Genomic DNA, 21,082 nt, shown 5'->3' with positions numbered 1-21,082 from the left:
TGCTCAATGCTGCTTGAAGGGGTGATTTATAAATGCAAGTTATTGTTGTTGATGTGGAGTGTGAAATTAATGTAGTATGGTTGCTGTCAAATCAGCTTTGCATTGCATCTAACATGCAAATGCCCAATTTGGGAGTGCGTAATATTTAAACCTGCAAATAAAAAGAAAGATCAACTTGCTCTTCAGCCCATAATATATTATAGCAGATACTGACCTGGAGTTTCCACTAGGTTGTGTTGTTTTCTTTCACCACAATGCGCCTAAATAAGCCTAACCAACATGAATGGTTGAGCTTAGATTGTGTGCAAATAGAGTTTCTGCAATCTTTTGTAATGGAAGCAGTCCTTGCTCATAAAACTGTCACCAACCCCGCCCCTTGCCCCCCCCATATCGAGTTAATCACCATGTATATTTCTGCTATTTGTGCTCGTTTGTCGGTCTTATGGAAGCTCTTAAAACTGAAGCTTTATTTGTGCTTTGCATTTTTTATTCTTTAGCAAGGATGCTAATCAGCATAGTATCATAGAATTACTACAGCACTGATGGAAGCCATTTGATCCATCACATCAGTGCCAGCTCAGTGCAAGAGCAGTTCACCTAGTGTCACTCTCCCACCTGCAAATCCTTCTCTTCAGATAATGATCCAATTCACTTTTGGAAGCCACGATTGAATCTGCCTCCACAACTGTTATCTTTTAAAAGCTTTTAAATATTTAACTTACTAAAACTTCTGTACACAAATGAAATTAGTAAATGGTTCAGTATAGTTTTCTTTGTAGATAACTGAAAATGGCTTTGATTAGGTTTCTCAAGGTTGGTGGACTTGGCACTCTGATTAAAATGCTTACTTATTTGTTATAGACCACTTTCACCCCTATGAATAAAACTGGACCAGATTACTACACTCTATATCAAGAAATATTTTTTTCACAAGGAAACAAATAAAACATTATGCTCTAAAACGCAGCCCTATTGCACTGGTTCATGGATGATTTTATGATTGATATGTAAATGAGTTTGCCCGGAAGCATGAACAAAAAAAAATTAATTCAGAAAACTGGTGCAGTTTGCACCCAAAGCAGAAATTCAATTCAACTATATGAAAGAATACACACAAATTTTTAAGATGTGTGCTTCAAAAGTACCATGACTATATTTAATCTATTGAGCCCTTCAATATTGGAAAGACCTTATTACCTGTAATTTACAGGGAAGATGATTTTGTCCAGCAATAGTTTATATGAAGGTGTTAGAATATTTGTTACTGTATAGTATCTGTTTTAAAAGTACTTAAGTACTCTAAAAGTTACTGTATAAAATGTTATGATATTAAAAAAATGAGATCAAAACCTTGGTATTAAATGCATTTGTGTTATAATTTAATTTCCTCACTATACTGTTTCCTCTCTCAATTAATTCACTTGTCCTGCTGTCATCAAGCACTTGTCTTAGAATGAAACTGAATTTTGCAGAATTATGTGACTTAAAGATTAACAATTACTCCATTGCCTGCAATATTATGCTACACTGCATCTTAACTTCAGATTGGTGAAATTATAGCAAGAAAGAGCAGCAATAACTAACATTTATTTACAAAAAGGATGCAGTGCAAAACATCTTGCTACCAATCGGTCTAATATGAAACACAATATAGTATGAAAAAGGTATAATAATCTTATTAGCCTTCATTAGAATAATTCTGAAAATATTAAATTATTTTGGATAATGGTGCTGAGGTTACAGCTAAATCAAATTCGATAGTTTTGGCTTCTTGTATCTATGCAACACAAATAATCTCCCTCAAGTAGGGAATGAAAAAACAAGCCTTCATTCTGTTTATGCAGTAAAAATCTGGAGTACTGCAATGGTGTTCAGTGTTTTAAAAGTGAGCATTCGGTTGTTTTGAATTAGGTTCACAGATGCCATAATACAAATCACAAATGCAAAATATACAGACATATACTAATATGTATACAGCACTGCAAGTATACATGAACATATGCAACACTACATATATATAAAATGGAGATGATGGTTTACGGGATTCAAAAGATTCAGTCAGCAGGAAACTGAGCCCTGTACACAGGGACCTGCACACAGATAGGTTAATTTCACCATATAGGGTCTGTTCTTTGCTTTGGTTCTCTGGAACTTTGAGTGCATCAGCATGCTAAAGTAAATGGGCAGCGAATTTTCCTGAGCAACATTGTAGCGCTATGGAGTAAGGGAGAGATGGAGGTGAAGTGCCAGAATAGGAGAGTGAAAGTAGTAGGAGATTCTATTGTTGGCGGAATACACAGCCTTTTCTTGTAGCTGTAATAGGAAGTTTGAATGTTGCATTGCCTCCCTGATATACCAGCTTTGAGGGTAGAAAAACATCTGTTACAAGAAGAAAAAGAGCTAAAACTTATATGCATATTGGAACCAGGGCAAAGATATAAGGATATTTTGAGTGTATTTGCAGACGGAATTTAAGGATTTAGGCACCAGACTGAAAAAATAAATGGTAATCTCATGATTGGAGTATTGCAGACAATCCTGGGCACCACACATCAGGGAAGACGTAAAGGCTCTGGAAAAAGTACAAAAGAAGTTTATCAGGATGTTACCGGGAATGAGGAATGTAGAAGTTATGAGGAAAGGTTTGAAAAATTAGGGCTCTTCTACTTAGAATCATAGAATGGTCACAGCACAGAAGGAGGCCATTCAGTGTCATTTTTGTGCCAGCTCTCTGCAAGAGCAAGTCAGCTATTGCTACTTCACTGCCCTTTCCCCTTGGAACAGAGAAGGTTAAGAGATGGCCTAATAGAGGTTTTCACGGTTAGAAGTTTTGATAGTGTAGATAGAGAAAAACTATTCCCTTTTGTTAGTGGGTCAATAATCAGAGATCATAGCTTTAAAATCTTTAGCAAAAGATTTAGATGTGAGATGGTGAGAAATGTTTTCATTTGGTTGTTGAGTTCTGTACCGCTCTAATTGAAAATGTGATAGAGGCTGATTATATAAATCATTCTAAAAAGAAGTTGGGCAGGTGCTTAAGATTGAAGAACTTACAAGAAAAATCAGTCATCGTTGAATACATGTAAGGCTGGGATAGTCAGATTTTTGGTCTCGCAGGGAATTAAGGGAAATGGGGAGCAAGTAGGAAAATGGAGTTGAAGCCTAAGATCAGCCATGATCGTATTGAATGGCGGACCAGGCTCGACAGGTCTACTCTTGCTCCCATTTCTTGTGTTCTTGTGTTATAGTGCAGAAAGCCTTGTAGCTGAACTTCAGCACTTCATGGTCACTGTAATTATACAGGCAAATGTAGCAGACGTTAAGAACTCAAACTTTCATGGCTATATTATTTTTCACTTTTTTCGCCATTATACCTAGTTTTCTTGGTTAGAGATAGTATGTCAGAAACAGTAGCTTCTAATGACACTAAAATATTAACATGTTGCCATATAGGCAATGCATCCTTGTTTATTTGTATGCAACTTATTCAGTTCATTTAATAATACAGCCCTATGAAATTATGCATTTTTCTAGATGACAGCCCTGTCAACTAGATAGAATTAACCTACAATACAACCAATCAGAATGGAGCATGATGAGATTCCCGCAGAGCTTCTAAATCTGTCAGTCTGCAATAACTTCATCCATTGAAATAATCGCTGAATCACTTTTTAAAAAGTATTTTCCCTTTCTCAGTGCAGTATGGCCTCATCTTTCTCTGATTTCATTTTGTAGCTGTTTTGGTACTGGCTAACATTTATGGTAAATCTGTTATATCATAGGTAGCCTCATATTAGATCAAGTTAAATGTGGTAAAAGAATGCTTACTATTTAAATGCTGTAGCAACAATACATTTCTATTTTGTAAAATGTGACATTTTCTTTCCTTTATATTATAACTTAGTTAAAAGTGACTCAGGTCTGCTGTAATGCACAGCTATTGTGATATTTTGTTCCACTTTATCTTAAACTGAACATTTAAAAATATATACTTAAGGTAAACATGAATAAAATCAACAATAAAATAACAAGTCTAAGGCAAAAGAGAGAACTTGTTTCTGAAAACATCTTTTCTAAAGAGCTGATATTACAATACTGTGATAATAATATTTCACTGCTGTCCAGTAGCAGGGTTATCTGGAGAACCCCCAAGGTGTGGTCGACCCTGTCCTTTTGTGAACCCAAGGTCAGCTGACTTGGTTGATAGTCCTTGGAAGGGTCCCGTGCGAGGGTTACAGTGAAGCCATTGTGGAAATAGGCTGGTGAATCTTCTAGGCTGTTGAAACCCAGCTCAACTGGTGTAACGGCAGCAGATTCAAGCTATTGTTAGTTGAGCACTGTAACCTGCAGAAGGCAATGGAAAACCACTGCAGTACCTTGCCAAACATATTCATAGACCAACGCAAATCAAAGAAAAACAACAACAGTGTTAAGGAGATCTCCTCCAACCCAGGAGGGAATGTCCAAAAGAAAAGCATCAGCATTGGAACATGGAATGTGAGAACCCTGTCACAATCTGGAAAATTGATGAATGTCAAGCATGAACTGAAGCATTTGAAAGTCAATATTCTTGGTTTGAGTGAAGTGCACTGGAAATTCCACATCAGATGGCATCACATTCATCTACTCAGGAGGTCAAAAGCACGAGAGAAGTGTAGGAATCCTACCAGATGAAGAAATTTCAATAAGTGTGCTGGGTTACTAGGCTATCTGGGAAAGAGTGATCCTAGTTAAAATCAAAACCCAACCTTTCAATTTTGCCATTATTCAAGTCTATGCACCAACATCTGACAGTGAAGAGGATACTGATCACTTCTGTGAAGACCTGGTTAAAGCCAAAAATCAGTGTAAAACAAATGAGGTGTTTTTTGTAATGGGTAATATAAATGCCAAAGTAGCTTCTATCAGGAAAGGCAAAATGGTTGGATCTCATGACCTGGGTGATCCAAGTGAAAGAGGGGATATACGGATCAACTGGTGTAAATGATCAGGTTATTCTAACTACCTGATTCAAGGGGCATTCAAGAAGGAAATACACCTGGAAAAGTCCTGGTGACATGACCAGAATTGTGACAATAAACAGCAGATTGGACTGCAGGGCTTTTTTTTTTGTTTGTTCATGGCATGTGGGCATCACTGGGGCAGCATTTATTGACCATCCCTAATTGCCTTTGTTCAGAGGGCACTTGAGTCACATTGCTGTGGGGCTGGAGTCACATGTAGGCCAGGTAAGGACTGCAAATTTCCTTCCCTAAAGGGCATTTGTGAACCAGTTGGGTTTTTACGACAATTGGCAATGGTTTCATTGTCATTATCTGCCATGGTGGGATTCGAACCCACGTCCCTAGAACATTACCCTGGGTCTCTGGATTACCAGTCCAGTGACAATACCACTACGCCACCAACTCCCCTTCAAGAAGGTAGCTCACCACCACCTGGAATTTCCACTCCAAGCAACTCACCATCCTGGCTTGGAAAAATATCGCCGTTCCTTCACTGTCGCTGGGTCAAAATCCTGGAAATCCCTCCCTAACAGCACTGTGGGTGTACTTACACCACAGGGACTGCAGCAGTTCAAGAAGGCAGCTGGTCACCACCTTCTCAAGGGAAATTACGGATGGGGAATAAATGCTGGCCTAGCCAGCGACACCCACATCCCATGAATGAATGCAAGAAAAATTTTGAAATACAATTCAACAACCAAAGACCTACCTGAGTGCTGACTGTGAAAGCAACCATGTACCTGTAGTTTTCACCACCAAAATAAAGCTGAGGAAGTTGAAGAAAAAGCGCCATTAAAGGGACTAGATTATGAACCATTTAATACAGCCAGCTTAATTAAAGAAAAATTTAAAGTGGAAGTTCAAACTTGTTTCGAACAGCTTGAAGGTCACGGAAGCCATTAAACATGGGAAATGTTCAAAGCGGCACTGTTAGGGTCATCAAAGCACACCAACCTAACTAAAGGAAAGAGAAAGAAACAAAAATTGCCAACTGATGAAATTTTGGACCTGATGGAACACAGGAGAAAGGTAAAGCAAATAGATCAATGGACACCCCAGGAATTGGATAAAAGGATCTAACAAAATGTGTTGAAGAGAAGAAAAAGTGGTTAAACAAAAAAATGTGAAGGAGTAGAAAAATGTAAAACACAGACTCAAGAACAATGCATAAAGACAATAGGGAAATCACTGGAAAAGTTGGCAGATGCATCAAAGGGAAACATGGGGAAGGTATCATGGAAAGGGACCAAGTGCTTGCAAGATGTACTGAATACACACAAGATTTATTTGAGGTCAAAAAACAAGAAGAAAAGCTAACAATTAAGAAAAACATACATGGTCCAAAGATCATGAAGGATGAAGTAAGAACAGCAATAAATAAGATGAATAGATGAAATAGAGCCCGATCAAATTAAAAGTTTAGAAGACATTGGAATAGACAAACTTATTCACATCTTAAAGTCATAGAGTTATACAGCACAGAAACAGGCCGTTCGGCCCATCGTGTCCATGCTGGCCATCAAGCACCTATCTATCTAATCCCATTTTCCAGCACTTGGCCTGTAGCCCTCTATTCTATGGCATTTCAAGTGCTCATCTAAATACTTCTTAAATGTTGTGAGGGTTCCTGCCTCTAACCCCCAGGCAGCGTGTTCCAGATTCCAAATATCCTTTGAGTGAAAAACGTTTTCCTCAAATCTCCTCTAAACCACCTGGCCCTTACCTTAAATCTATGCCCCCTGGTTATTGACACCTCTACGAAGAGGAAAAGTTTCTTCCTATGTACTCTATCTATGCATCTCATAATTTTGTATACCTTGGTCAGGTCCTCCCTCAGCCCCCTCTGCTCTAAGGAAAATAACCCTAGCTCATCCAGTCTCTCTTCATAGCTGAAACGATCCAGCCCAGGCAACATACTGGTGAATCTCCTCTGCACCCTCTCCAATACAATCACATCCTCCCTATAATGTGGTGACCAGAACTGCTCACAGTACTCCAGCTATGGCTTAACTAGTGTTTTATACAGCTCCAACATAACCTCCCTGCTCTTATATTCTATGCCTCGGCTAATAAAGGCAAGTATCCCATATGCCTTCTTAACCCCTTATCGACCGTTGCTGCTGCCTTCAGGGATCTATGGACATGTACACCAAGGTCCTTCTGATCCTCTGTACTTCCTAGGGTCCTACCATTCATTTTGTATTGCCTTGCCGTGTTAGTCCTCCCAAAATGCATCACCTCACGCTTCTCAGGATTAAATTCCATTTGCCACTGCTCTGCCCATCTTACCAGCCCATCTATATCATCCTGTAATCTAAGGCTTTCCTCCTCATTATTTACGACACCACCAATTTCCGTGTCATCTGCGAACTTACTGATCATACCTCCTATATTCACGTCTAAATCATTAATGTACACTACAAACAACAATGGTTCCAGCACCGATCCCTGCTGTACACCACTCGTCACAGGCTTCCAATCACAAAAACAACCTTTGGCCATCACCCTCTGCCTCCTGCCATGAAGTCAACTTTGGATCCTATTTGCCTAATTGCCCTGGATCCCATGGGCTCTTACCTTCTTGACCCACCTGGGACCTTGTCAAAAGCCTTACTGAAGTCCATGCAGATTACATCAACTGCACTACCCTCATCTACACAACTAGTCACCTCCTCGAAAAATTCAATCAAATTTGTTAAGGCATGATCTCCCTTTGACAAAGCATATCCCTGATTAATCCCTGCCTCTCCAATTGGAGATTAATCCTGTCCCTCAGACTTTTTCCAATAGTTTACCTACCACTGATGTTAGATTCACTGGCCTGTAATTACTTGGTTTATCCCTACTACCCTTCTTGAATAATGGTATCACATTCGCTGTGCTCCAGTCCTCTGGCACCTCTCCTGTGGCCAGAGAGGATTTGAAAATTCGTGGCAGAACCCCTGCACTCTCCTCCCTTGCCTCACATAGCAGCCGGGGATACATCTCATCCGGGCCTGGGGATTTATCTACTTCTAAGCCCACTAATTTGTTCAAGTATATCATTGTCCCCCTCCCTGATTTCTAAACCTACATTGCCCTTCTCCATAGTGAACACAGATGAAAAGTAATCATTCAAAACCTCACCTACATCCTCCGGTTCCACACATAGATTGCCACTTTGGCCCTGTTGGACTGGTTCTGGGGCAGTAGGGACCGGTACAAGATGGGCGGACTGCATCTTAGCAGGGAGATTCGCTAATGCTGTTGGGGAGGGTTTAAACTAGATTGGCAGGGGGATGGGAAACTGAGATTCAAGGGAAGCAAAACTGGTAAAAGGATGTAGAAAATATTTATCTATTCATTTATGGGATGTGGGCGTCGCTGGCTAGGCCAGCATTTATTGCCCATCTCTAATTACCCTTGAGAAGGTGGTGGTGAGCTGTCTTCTTGAACCGCGCAGTCCATGTGGTGTAGGTACACTCACAATGCTGTTAGGAAGGGAGTTCCAGGATTTTGGCCCAGTGACAGCGAAGGAACTGCGATATGTTTCCAAATCAGGATGGTGAGGGGCTTGGAGTGGAAATTCCAGGCAGTGGTGTTCCCATGTGTTTGCTGCCTTTGTCCTTCTTGATGGTAGTGGTCATGGATTTGGAAGGTGCTGTCTAAGGATCTATGGTGACTTCCTGCAGTGCATCTTGTAGATGATACACACTGCTGCTACTGTGCGTTGGTGGTGGAGGGAGTGAATTTTTGTGGAAGGGGTGCCAATCAAGCAGGCTGCTTTGCCTTGGATGGTGTGAAGCTTCTGGAGTGTTGTTGGAGCTGTACTCAACCAGCCAAGTGGGGAGTATTCCATTACACTCCTGACTTGTGCCTTGTAGATGGTGGACAGGCTTTCAGAAGTCAAGAGATGAGCTACTTGTCGCAGGATTCCTAGCCTCAGGGCTGCTCCTGTAGCCACAGTATTTATTTGGCTAGTCCAGTTCAGTTTCTGATCAATGGTAACCTCCAGGATGTTGATAGTGGGGAATTCAGTGATGGTAATGCCATTGAATGTTATGGGGCAATGGTTATTGGAGATGGTCATTGTCTGACACTTGCATGGCGTGAATGTCACTTACCACTTGTCAGCCAAGCTTGGATATTGTCCATGTCTTGCTTGCATTTGGACATGGTCTGCTTCAGTATTTGAGGGGTCGTGAATGATGCTGAACATTGTGCGAACATCCCCATTTCTGATCTTATGATGGAAGGAAGGTCTCTGATGAAGCAGCTCAAAAGCAAAAATAGGAGACAGACGAAGCATAGGCAAGCATCAAACAGGATCATAATAGAGAATAATGTTAAAGAAGCAGAATTAAAGACACTCTATCTGACTGCACATTGCATTCACAAAAAGGTTGATGATTTGAATGTACAAATTGAGGTAAATTGGCATGCTTTAATTGCCATTACAGAGAGGTGGCTACAGGGTGACCAAGGTTCGAAACTGAATATCCAAGGGTATTTGGCATTTAGGAGGGACAGGCAAAAAGAAAAAAGAGGCGGGGTAGCACTCTTGATAAGGGACAAGATCAGTACGTTAGTTAGAGAGGATCTTAGATCAAAGGATCAAGATGTAGAATTGGTTTGGATGGAGCTAAGAAACAGCAAGGTGCAGCAAACATTGGTGGGAGTTGTTTATAGGCCACTAAACTATAGTGCTAATATTGGTCTGGTATAAATCAGAAAATTAGAGATGCATGTAATGTGGGTAAGACTGTAATAATGGGTGACTTCAATTTACACATAGACTGGGTTAACCAAATCAGCACTAATGCTGTGGAGGAAAAATTCCTGGAGCGTGGAAGAGATGGGTTTCTGGAGCAGTACATTGAGGAGCCAACTAGGGGTCAGGCTATTTTGGATGTAGTGTTGTGTAATGAGCAAGGGTTAATTAATACCCTTGCTGTAAAGGAGCCTTGGGGAAATAGTGACCATAATATGATAGAATTTTGCATTAAACTTGAATGCGATTTAGTTCATGCTGAAACTAGAGTCTTAAATCTGAAGAAAGGAAATTATGATGGTATGAGGGGTAAGTTGGCTATGATGGAATGGGAAAATACACTAAAAGATTTGACAGTAGACAGGCATTAAGGAAATACTACAAGGTCTACAACAGATATACATTCTTCTAAGGCACAAACACCCAAAGGGAAAGGTAAAACAACCGTGGTTAACTAAAGAAGTTAAAAGATTGCATTAGGTCAAAGGGAGTGGCTTATAAGGATGCCAGAAAAGTGATAAGCCTGAGAATTGGGAGCAATTTAGAACCTAGCAGAGGTGGACCAAGAAACTGATTATGAAAGAGAAATGAGAATATGAATGCAAACTAGCAAGGAACATAAAGGCAGATTTTAAAATCTTCTTTAGGTATGTGAAAAGGAAAAGATTAGTTAGGACAAGTGTGGTCCCATTACAGGTGGGAACAGGGAAATGACGGATGTACTAAACAATTACTTTGCATCTGTCTTCACAGAAGATACAGAAAATCTCCCAGAAATCCTAGGTGATCAAGAGACTTGTGAAACTGAGGAATCAGAAGAAATTAGTATTTGTAAAGAGGTAGTACTTGAAAAGTTAACTAGATAAATCCCCTGACAAGATGAGCTTCATTCCAGAATGTTGAAGGAGGTGGTTAGAGAGAAAGTGGACGCATTGGTGGTTATCTTTCAAAATTCTACAGATTAGAAAATAACAAATGTAACCCCACTATTTAAGAAGGAAGGAAGAGGAAGAATGGAGAACTACAGACCTGTTAGTTTGACTGTTAGTAGTAGGGAAAATGTTAGAATCTATTATAAAGGATGTGATAACTGGATATTTAGAAAGGAATGGTAAAATTGGGCAGAGTCAACATGTAATTATGAAAGGGAAATCATGTTTGACAAACTCGGAGTTTTTCTGAGAATATTACTTGTAGGATTGATAAAGGAGAACAGTAGATGTGGTGTATTTGGATTTTTTCAGAAGGCTTGTGATAAGGTCTCACACAGGAAGTTAGTAAATAAAATAAGAGATCATGGGACTGGGGGAAATACTAGTATGGATTGAGAATTGGTTAACAGACAGAAAGCAGAGAATAGGAATAAATGGATCATTCTAGGATGGTAGGCTGTTACTAGTGGGGTACTGCGAGGGTCAGTGCTAGGTCCACAGCTGTTCACAATCTATATAAATGATTTGGATGTGGGGACCAATTGTGATATTTACTAATTTGCTGATGACACCAAACTGGTTGAGAACCTAGGTTGTGAGGAGAACGCAATGAAGCTTCGAGAGGACTTGGACAGGCTAAGTGAATGGGCTAGACATGGCAGATGGAATATAATGTGAATAAGTGTGAAATTATTTACTTTGGGAGAAAAAAACAGGAAGGCAGAATATTTCTTAAATAGTGAGAGGTTGAGAATTGCAGGTGTCCAAAGGGACCTGGGTGACATTGTTCACGAGTCACTAAATGTTAGCATGCAGGAACAGCAATCAACTAGGAAGGCAAATGGTGTGTTGGCCTTCATTGCAAGGGGATTTGAATACAGGAGTAAAGATGTCTTGCTGAAGTTGTATTGAGCCTTAGTGAGACCTCACCTGGAGTATTGTGTACAATTTTGGTCCCCTTATCAAAGGAGGGATATATTGCCATAGAGCATAAAGAAACAGCACTTCCTCACTGATCTAACAGCAGAAGTCCCTCAAAGAGAATAGAAAGTATTCCACTGAATCTGTGAACAATGTGGCAAATATGAGTGGAAGATGAGGGACAACCTAAATTGCAATTGTGGCCATGAGGCCCAGACCATGAAACACATCAGATCAACCTACCCACTAAAATCTGTTGCAGGAGGCACTTCATTTCTCCACTGGGCATCTTAGGAGACTAGACAACCAACTTGACATTCCATTATAAGCTTGTCCCAATATCAAAAGTAGCAGTTCAGACTCTTCTAATTTGAAGATTTCTCACTGGCAGAAATGCTTGACATTAAGGCTGAAGTTATCTCCAAATTCCCTGTAAATATCAGCCCATAAATTTCCTGAGATTTGTAATGCCAACTCGCTCTAGGACAAAACCAAAATCACCAAGAGAGAAACATGGAATATGCCAAATTCAATGTCTGAAGCAGCAAAGGTTATAATTTATATTGTGTTTTAAGTGAAGTCACATAATTGCAGATTGCCCTTTACAGACTAAACTGTGCTCTTTAATAGTTGGCCTTGAGTGCAGAACTCTAAACTTCTGATGTTGGGTTGAAATCTATCCTAAATAATAAATGGAAAATCATAGGAGGTGCCCGAACAGCTTTCAAATACATTACCTGCCAGAAGCGCCCATTTGTAAAATTGGTCCTCAGATGCCAATTTATAGAAATCCATAAATTTATGAAGTTTGAAATTTAGTTTCTATGAAAAGTTTAAAACCTAAACTCAAGACTGATCTTTATTGTCATGTACCAAGTCCTAAGAAGGCATTGGAGACCATGGCTCTCTATACTAATCTTACTCTAGAGGCGTGGATCATCTTCATTGGTGGTACATTCATCCAGTTTGCGATGCTCTTTAAAAAGATTGTTATTTGTCTACCTCGGTCTCTTTTACCATCAATCTTTCCCATCAGTATCACTCCTGTACTCAAATCCCCTTGCAATGAAGGCCAACATACCATTTGCCTTCCTAATTGCTTGCTGCACCTGCATGCAAACGTTTAATGACTCATGAACAATGTCACCCAGGTCCCTTTGGACACCTGCAATTCTCAACCTCTCACTATTTAAGAAGTATTCTGCATTTCTGTTTTATCCATTTGTCTAGACAGTGGAACGTGGAAGATCTGAACTAAAGGCATCTTCGAGAAAGTTGAGAGTAAGTATGAGCTTTTAGCCACAAGGGAAATATTTAGATTGAACCAAGACATTGGTGGGTATTATTATGAAGAGTAAATCCCACAAGATATGGGGGTGGTGGGGGTCAGTAAAACATTTTATTCGATTCTTGGAAATTCTTAAAAAGATAAGAGTTTCTGGGAATAAAAACCTGAAAAACTAGATGACCAAAACTTGAGAAACAAAGCACTAAGAGAAAAATGGTCTAGTGTTTTATTTTGGATTTATAAATCTATGACTTTGAAGCAACTAACAGAAAGCTAAAAAGATATCTCAAAAAATTACACAACCAGAAGTTGTTTATTCCCATTAAGAAACGACTTCATGTTAGATAAGTATTAACACAATGACTATTAAAATAGACAATTTGAGAAGGGGGGAGCCATTCAATAATAATTTGGACTTGCATCTTAAATCAGAAGGAATCCAGACCGCTTTAAAGAAGTCGCTAACACATCAAAAGCCTGAGAGTGAAAGCGTACCAAATTCTCTAAGAAGTTATACAAGGTAGGCCACATTCTTTGAATCACTTTGATACTTGAAACAGTTTTCCAAATAAGAGACTAAGATAAGAACAGACTGGTTTTCAACCAAAAAACACTGGCAGACTAAGGGAGGACCAATAAAGGCTGGGAAATAAGCAGTAAAAGATCCAAACTACTTCAGAAACAAAGATGTTGTTGCAATAAACTATGGCCCAGATTTTGTGGTCACTGGTGAAGGGATGCCACCAGCTATAGGGATCTCTGCTGTCCATGAATAGGAAGTCATCAAGCTGGCATAGCAGCCAATTATGTTGAAGAATACTTACAGACAACAAACCAACTAGTAACAAACAGGCTTCATTATTCACTTTAAATACTTGTTAAAGAAAGTGAAATAAAGATTGACATGCACATGGGATTAAGGCAGACATTGAAATATCAGTCTTTAAGTGTTTTGTATTATTTTAAATGTCATGGAATTTTTCTCATGGAATGTAGAGAATAACTCTCCAGACTACCAAATAAGTTTAATAGAGTCAGAGAGATTGTTTAAACATTGTTATGATTTGGTACACTATAAACAACTCGGTTACAGCTCAACTGACAAGGTTTAACCTTTCCAGTAGTTTTTTGCAAGAAGATAAGAACCTGAGAAATTGGAGCAGGAGAAGACAATGCATTGAGTCTGCTCCACTATTCAATATGATCGTGGCTGATATAGAGCTTCAACTCCACTTTCCCACCTCCTCCCCATATCCCTTGATTCCCTGAGAGACCAAAAATCTGTCTATCTCAGCCTTAAATATAGTCAATGATGGAGCATCCACAACTCTCAGGGTAGAGAATTCCAAAGATTTAGAACCCTTTTAGTGAAGAAATTTCTCCTCATTTCAGTCCTAAATGACCCCTTATCCCGAGACTGTGTCCTTGTGTTCTAGATTCCCCTCTCAATGTCTACTGGTCAAGTCCCTTCAGAATCTTTCAATGAGATCACCTCTCATTCTTCTGAACTCCAGAAAGTATAGGTCCAATTTACTCAGCCTCTCATGATAGGGCAACCCTCTCTTCCCAGGGACCAACCTAGTGAACATTTGCTGTCCTGCCTCCAATGCAAGTATATCCTTACTTAAATATGTAGACCAAAACTCCGCACACTACTCTAGGTGTGGTCTCACCAAAGCCTTGTACAATTGCAGCAAGACTTCCTTTTTCCTGTACTCCAATCCTCTTGTGATAAAGGACAACATGCCATTTGCCCTCCTAATTGCTTAATGTAACTGCATGTTAACTTTCTGAGTTCCTGGTATGAGCACATCTCTGTCTCTCCTAACATAATTTACAATTTTCACACCTTTTAAAAAATATTCTGCTTTTCTATTCTCACGAACAAAGTGAATAACCTCACACTTCCCCACATTATACTCCATCTGCCACTTTGTTGCCCACTTACTTAACCTATCTATGTCACTTTGCAACCTCTTTGTGTGCTCCTCAAAGCTAGTATTCCCACCTAGCTTTGTATCATCAGCAAACATTAATCTGTCTTTTTGTCTAAGTCATTAATATAGATTATAAATGGTTGAGGCCCCACCACTGATTCATGCAGCACTCCCTGGTCACAGCCTGCCAATGAGAATGCTCCATGTATGCCTACTGTGCTTCCTGTCAGTTAACCAATCCTCTATCCATGTTAATATATTTCCCCCAACTCTATGAGCCCTTATCTTGCTTGTGTACCTTTTGTGTGGCACCTTGCCTAAGTTTAATTAATTTGCTGGAGTATTTTAAATGTGGTAACAGAGACAAGTGATGAGGGCAATAATGTCCTTCAAAAGGACATAGACAAGGGATGGAATGGACGGACAGAAAGCAATTGAAGTTCAATGCAGTGAAGTGATGCATTTTGGTAGGAAGAATATGGAAAGACAATATAAAATAAAGGATACAACTCTAAAAGGGGTGCAAGAACAGAGGGACCTGGGTGTATATGTGCATAAGTCATTAATGATGGTCAGACAGATTGAGACTGCTTAATGAAGCATACATGCTTTATTAACAGGAACTGAGAATACAAGAGGGAGGAGGTCTTGTTGAACTTGCATAAGACACCAGTTTAGCCTCAGCTGGAATATTGCAACCATTAGGATGGATGTGAAGGCATTGGAGAGAAAGCAGACAAGATTCATGAGAATGGTTCTTGTGATGAGAAACTTCAGTTATGAAGTTTGATTGATGTTAGGACTGTTTTCCTTAGAGAAAAGAAGGTTGAGAGATTTGATAGAGGTATTCAAAATCATGAGAGGTCTGGACAAAGTAGATAGGGAGAAACTATTACCACTCATGAAAGGATCAAGGACAAGAGCGCACAGATTTAAAGTAATTGGCAAAAGAAGCAAAAGCAAAATGAGAAAATAAATCACAGGGAGTGGATAAGGTCTGGAATGCACTGCATATGAGTGTGGTGAAGGCAGGTTCAATCGAAACATTCAAAAGGGCATTGGACCATTATTTGAAAAGGAAGAATGCAGAGGGAGAAAGCGAGAACAGCACTAGGTGAATTGTTCATTTGGAGAGCTGGTGCAGACATGATGGGCCAAATGGTCTACTTCTGTGTAACAAATCTGTGATTATTGAATGCCTTTTGGAAATCCAAGTGTACTGTATTTCTAATTTCCCATAATCTACCCACCAATTACAGCCTCAAAAAGCTCTAAAAACTTTGTCAAACTCCATTTTCTTCACAGGGGGAGCTCCGCCCAGTTCCCCCCTGTCTAGTCACAGTGGAGGCTCCGCCCACACCCCTCTGCCTTGTCACGGACGGCCACCACCCCACCATCCGCAGTGGCGGCTCCGTCCACACCCGGTCACGGGGGAGGCTTCGTTCACTCCCCCTCTGTCCTCAGAGGGGAGGCTCCGCTCCCACTCCACCGTCACAGGATAACCTCCGCTCACTCCCCGTCATAGGGGAGGCATCGTCCACTCCCCTGTGTCTTGTCCTGTCACGGGCCGCTCCGCCCCCACAGGGGAGGCTCCGCCCACACCCCCCCCCTGTCCTGTAACGGGCCGCCCCGCCCCCACTGCGCCATCACAGAGGAGGTTCCGCCCACACCCTTCTATCCTGTTACGGGCCGCCCCGCCCCCACTGAACTTTCACAGGCGGGGCTGCTCCCACCGGTTATGTTCCATTACATGGGAGGCTCCATCCACGCCCCCTCTGTCCTGTCACGGGAGGCTCCGCCCCTGCTCTTCCGTCACAGTGGAGGCCCCGCCCACTCTCCCGTCTGTCCTTTCCAGTGAGGGCCTGGCGCGTTCTTTAGTTTTGAAGGAGCTTAGGTAGCTTCTCTGCTGCCAGACCCTTTCCTCTCCGGCGCTTCCAGTTATACAAAGCAAGAATTAAACATGTCTCACTTTGCACAAAAGCTTCGCAACTTACTCAACCAGCCGGGAGAGTTTGAACAGGTTGAGGAGGAGGATGTTAGGAGGTGGGGTCTGACAGGTCAGTGTTGTTTAAACGGATTGTAAATCGCATTCATCTGGCTCCCGGCTCTGGGCTAGGATCGAGGACATCCCCAGTCGCCTTATGCCTCACCTGGTTAACCTTTGGCTTTTCTCCAGGAACCCCAAATTCAGCTGTAAAACTGCTTTAATCCCGCTGTCTCTCACAAACTGGCCTCTCCTTTAGGTTCACTCAACAATTGCTGTTTATGTCCTGAGTATAACCTGCTTCTTGGTCCCTTTCGAAATGGTTTTCTTTTTCTGAAAATTGGGCAGTTATGATGATTTGATAGTCGTTCAAAGTTAAACTATTTTCATTAACTACACCCTTTGGATCGACTTCATGTTACACAGTCGGTACGTCCACGGAAAGTACCAAATGCCTCCAATCAGATTCTAGAAACTGTTCTGACGCAGGCCAATCAGAAGAGGAAATTGAATATTTTTGTTTACTATAAACGATCACAGCATCTTTATATTAAGAATAACTTGTAAATTATGTCTTGGGTTATGTTTGCGTGTTTCACAAGCCGTCACGGCAGTAGGAAGAGCAGTTTGAGTGGACGAGTTAAGGATGTTAAAACACAAAAATGCACTAGTGAAGCATTAAAGCATTTTAATTTCGGTGACCTGTTAGTACCGATATATTAAATCGGCTTAGTGACAACAGTTAAACTGAAGTAACCTCGACACACTTTTTCCTAATTATTTTTACTATCTGGCCTCTTGTATACGCATCATCCTTCCCTGAGATGAACCTAAAGGGAACTGATACCAACTCTGTAAATGATTGCCAAGAGTATATGCATGCAACGTAACTAGGGTGGCTGGCTCAAAAACAAGAATAGCTGGAAAAACTCAGCAGGTCTGACAGCATCTGCGGAGAGGAACACAGTTAACGTTTCGAGTCTGTATGACACTTCATCAGAACTAAGGAAAATTAGAAATGAGATGAAATATAAGTTGATTGAGGGGGATGGGACAGGTAGAGCTGGATAGAGGGCCAGTGATAGGTGGAGGCAAAGAAGAGATTGCCAAAGATGTAACAGACAAAAGGACACGGGTGTTGACGGTGGTGTGCGTGTGACGCTATGGAATGTGCTAATGGTAGCATTAAGCATAGAAAGCAGGATAAGCATGTGACAGATAGCCCTAGTAGGGGTAGGGGGAAGGGATCGAAATGGGCTAAAAGGTGGAGATAAAACAATGAATGGAAATACATTTAAAAATAATAGGAAAAGAAAAAAATATATATATAAAATATATATAAATTATTGGAAAAAGGGGGATCAGAAAGGGGGTGGGGATGGAGGAGCGAGTTCATGATTTGAAGTTGTTGAACCTGTCCCACCCCCCTCAACCAGCTTATATTTCATCTCATTTCTATTTTCCCTTAGTTCTGATGAAGAGTCATACGGACTTGAAACATTAACTATATTCCTCTCCGCAGATGCTGTCAGACCTGCTGGGTTTTTCCAGCTATTTTTGATTTTGTTTCAGATTTCCAGCATCCGCAGTATTTTGCTTTTGCATTTTGAACTCTTCCTTCAAGCACCCCCACCCATGCACAACTGGAACATGCTAACTGTGCTTTGCTTTTTCTACACTAACAGGACTGAGATTTTAAAAAATCTATTTATTTCTGTTTGGTGTAATGGGTTGAAGTTCCAAACTATTCATTGTTGTACTTACTGTACATTTTGACCAACTTTACTGAGCACCAAGATAAAGAATGTTCGCTGCAAATAATATGTTATGTTTCTGGTTCCCTTAAGTTAGAAGTAATCACACTTTAGACCCAAAATGCTGGAGCTTCATCAAACGTATTTCTCACTGCTCTCTATGCGGCTGGTAGATTGATAGACTTTTTTTATTCTTTATGGGATGTGGGTGTCACTGGTGAGGCCAGCATTTCTTGTCCATCCTTAATAGGTCCCCAAGATTGATACATTGTTACTTGGCACATGACTGTAATATGTGGCACCCCAGGGTATATATTCGCATAATAACCAGTTCCTAGTAACAAAATTGAAATGGCAGGGGAATTGCCTGTCACTGGCTAACTCATTCAGAACATTGGCATAAGCTCTTGTATGTCTTAACCTACATTGGCTGTTGGTCCAGCAACACCTCAATTTTAAAATTTTAACTCATTAAGTCCCATTTCTTTGACCAAGCCTTTGGCCATGTGTCCTAATATATCCTTAAGTGGCTCAGTGTCAAATTTTGTTTGCTAACACTCCTGCAAAGTGTCTTGGAGCACTTTACTATGTTAAAGGTGCTATATAAAGGAAAGTTATACACAACTATATAGTACCCCAGCTGTAGTCTAAAGCCTTGTGCAAGTTCAACATTATTTCCTTGCCATTATATGCCTTTATATGCAAAACTAAGGATTTAATTTGTCGTTTTTGCAACCATTTCTAATAGTGGTACCTTAAATGAATTGCATATCTATGCACCAATTTCCCTCTGCTCCTCTAGATGCATTTAGTTTCCCTATTCTTCTAAAATCTAATATTTAACACTTTGCTACAATGAGGTGTGTCTGTCCATCCTGCTGACCTTATCTATGTTCACCTGCAGTTCTTCAAAATCCTCTTCATTCCTCCAGTTTGGCATAATCAACAAGTATTGATATTGTTCCTTAAATTCTTAATCCAGATAATTTAACTATATTGTAAATATGAACAGTCATAACACTGAGCAACACTCACCATACCTGACTAGTATGGAATTCCTCCTTTTATGCTTACCCTGACCTTCTGCCTTCCAACTTTTGCTTGGCCCATTTCCTTCCATTTAATATGCTGCTATCTTTATCATAACTCTTCTTTGGTACCATATCAAATGTAGGGCTCTGTTACAGTCATTTTTTTTTAGGTGTAAGCCTTCGTCCATACCAACTTATTGGCTTAAATTGGCTGGCTCAGTGTCATAGTACTCAACATGGCAGCATCCTTGCAGATGAGATGGGTCTTGGGAAAACATGTCAGGTAAGACATCTTATTAAGTTTTTTGTGTAATCATGACTGTTTTATTAATATTAAATGATTGCTATTTCTCTTGAGACAGCTTGCTGTAAATAATAATAAATAACTGATGTCACTTTCTAGCAATCACATTGGCCTTCTGACAGGGAAGCATAAACCTCATGTGCTCTACCCACCAACCTGGATTGTAACAACTATGTCCAGTTTTCCTGTGGCCATTTCACCTGTTTAGCTATCTTCTCAAATGAAATAAAGAATAATTCAAAATCTTTTTCCTCAAACTTTGGAAGATCTTGTACAAATTTAAACATCTCCCCACTGTGTTTTAGGTTAAAGGTTTTCTCATCATCTAAACTTTACTCAGAATCTGAGATCTCTTTTTTAACTTCCAGCCTTTTAAGCTGGTATTCCCTTTCTCATTCCTTCTCTCTTGCCTGGAATTCCAGTTCCAGCTTCCTTTCTTTCTCCTGCCTTTCCACTTGCTCCCTTTGAAATGCCCTTTCTCTTTTGCTTTCTCTGCACTTTATTTTTCTGCTGCCTCTAGCTCAAGTTTTCTCATTTCCTTTGCTTGTTCAAGTTCAAGCCTCTTCATTTCTAACTGAACTCACTACCTCCAGCTGTGATTCACCAGTGTCAGGTATCACTTCCAACTTTAAATGCTGTGCCATACCTTCAATTATTTCTGCTTTCCTTACCCCTGCAGGTAATCCCAATTGTAACTTTTCTGCCAATTCCATTAACTTAATTTTAGTTACCTTTTGTAAACCAGCCAAAGTTATAACTCCAACTCCCAGACATGTCTTAGCAACTGCCAAAGCCATATTGCAGTCTCACAACTTTAAAAAACTCACACCAACTCCTGACTTCAAAGTGCTTCTCGTACTCGTAACCTTATGATTCACCAACTTCAAATCAATCAAGGAATTTCAGATATATCCCTCAAAGAGCCCCCAACTTTGTTATGGCACAGCCAATGGTAAATGCTGAGCTGCTCAGATCCCAAAGGGAAACTTGAAACAACCGCCACAACTGTTTTGCAGTTTGTATAAATTTCGAAATGTGTGCCTTGAATTCAGTAGTAATAAGACCCCAGAGTCTTATAGGTTTCTTACAAAACTAAAATAAACCTCTATTAATATAAGAAATGATTTTAGTACATACATAGATCTACAAATTACTACTATGATAACTTCTAAATCCCC

At 40.2% G+C, this 21,082-nt stretch overlaps 1 protein-coding gene and 1 long non-coding RNA gene across 7 annotated transcripts in view; one reads left to right on the top strand and one right to left on the bottom strand.

The window, feature by feature from the left end:
* Nucleotides 1-1,357: 1,357 nt before the first annotated feature.
* On the bottom strand, nt 1,358-17,278 carry LOC121290357. 5 transcript variants are annotated; one of them, XR_005945782.1, is made up of 4 exons: nt 16,982-17,265; nt 5,713-5,769; nt 4,749-4,825; nt 1,358-4,663 (listed from the first exon to the last, which is right to left on the bottom strand). It is a non-coding gene; the product is annotated as an uncharacterized LOC121290357 (long non-coding RNA). The 5 variants fall into 5 exon arrangements; XR_005945783.1 differs by lacking the exon at nt 5,713-5,769 and having other exon boundaries at nt 16,982-17,278; XR_005945786.1 differs by lacking the exon at nt 4,749-4,825.
* Nucleotides 16,657-21,082, top strand: part of chd1l (chromodomain helicase DNA binding protein 1-like) — a 107,862-nt gene continuing 103,436 nt past the window's right edge. Inside the window, exons 1-2 of one of the 2 annotated variants that reach the window (XM_041210719.1) lie at nt 16,657-16,888; nt 19,771-19,883. In XM_041210719.1, the coding sequence (XP_041066653.1) occupies nt 16,792-16,888; nt 19,771-19,883 (210 nt within the window). In that variant the 5' untranslated portion in view covers nt 16,657-16,791. Of the gene's footprint in view, nt 16,889-19,756; nt 19,884-21,082 lie in introns of both variants that reach the window. The other variant, XM_041210721.1, reaches the window with a different exon arrangement.

Source organism: Carcharodon carcharias, chromosome 18 (genome assembly GCF_017639515.1).
Source record: "Carcharodon carcharias isolate sCarCar2 chromosome 18, sCarCar2.pri, whole genome shotgun sequence".
Classification (NCBI taxonomy): Eukaryota; Metazoa; Chordata; class Chondrichthyes; order Lamniformes; family Lamnidae; genus Carcharodon; species Carcharodon carcharias.
Note: the sequence above shows the minus strand (reverse complement) of the source record. Positions and strands in the feature narration are given on the sequence as shown.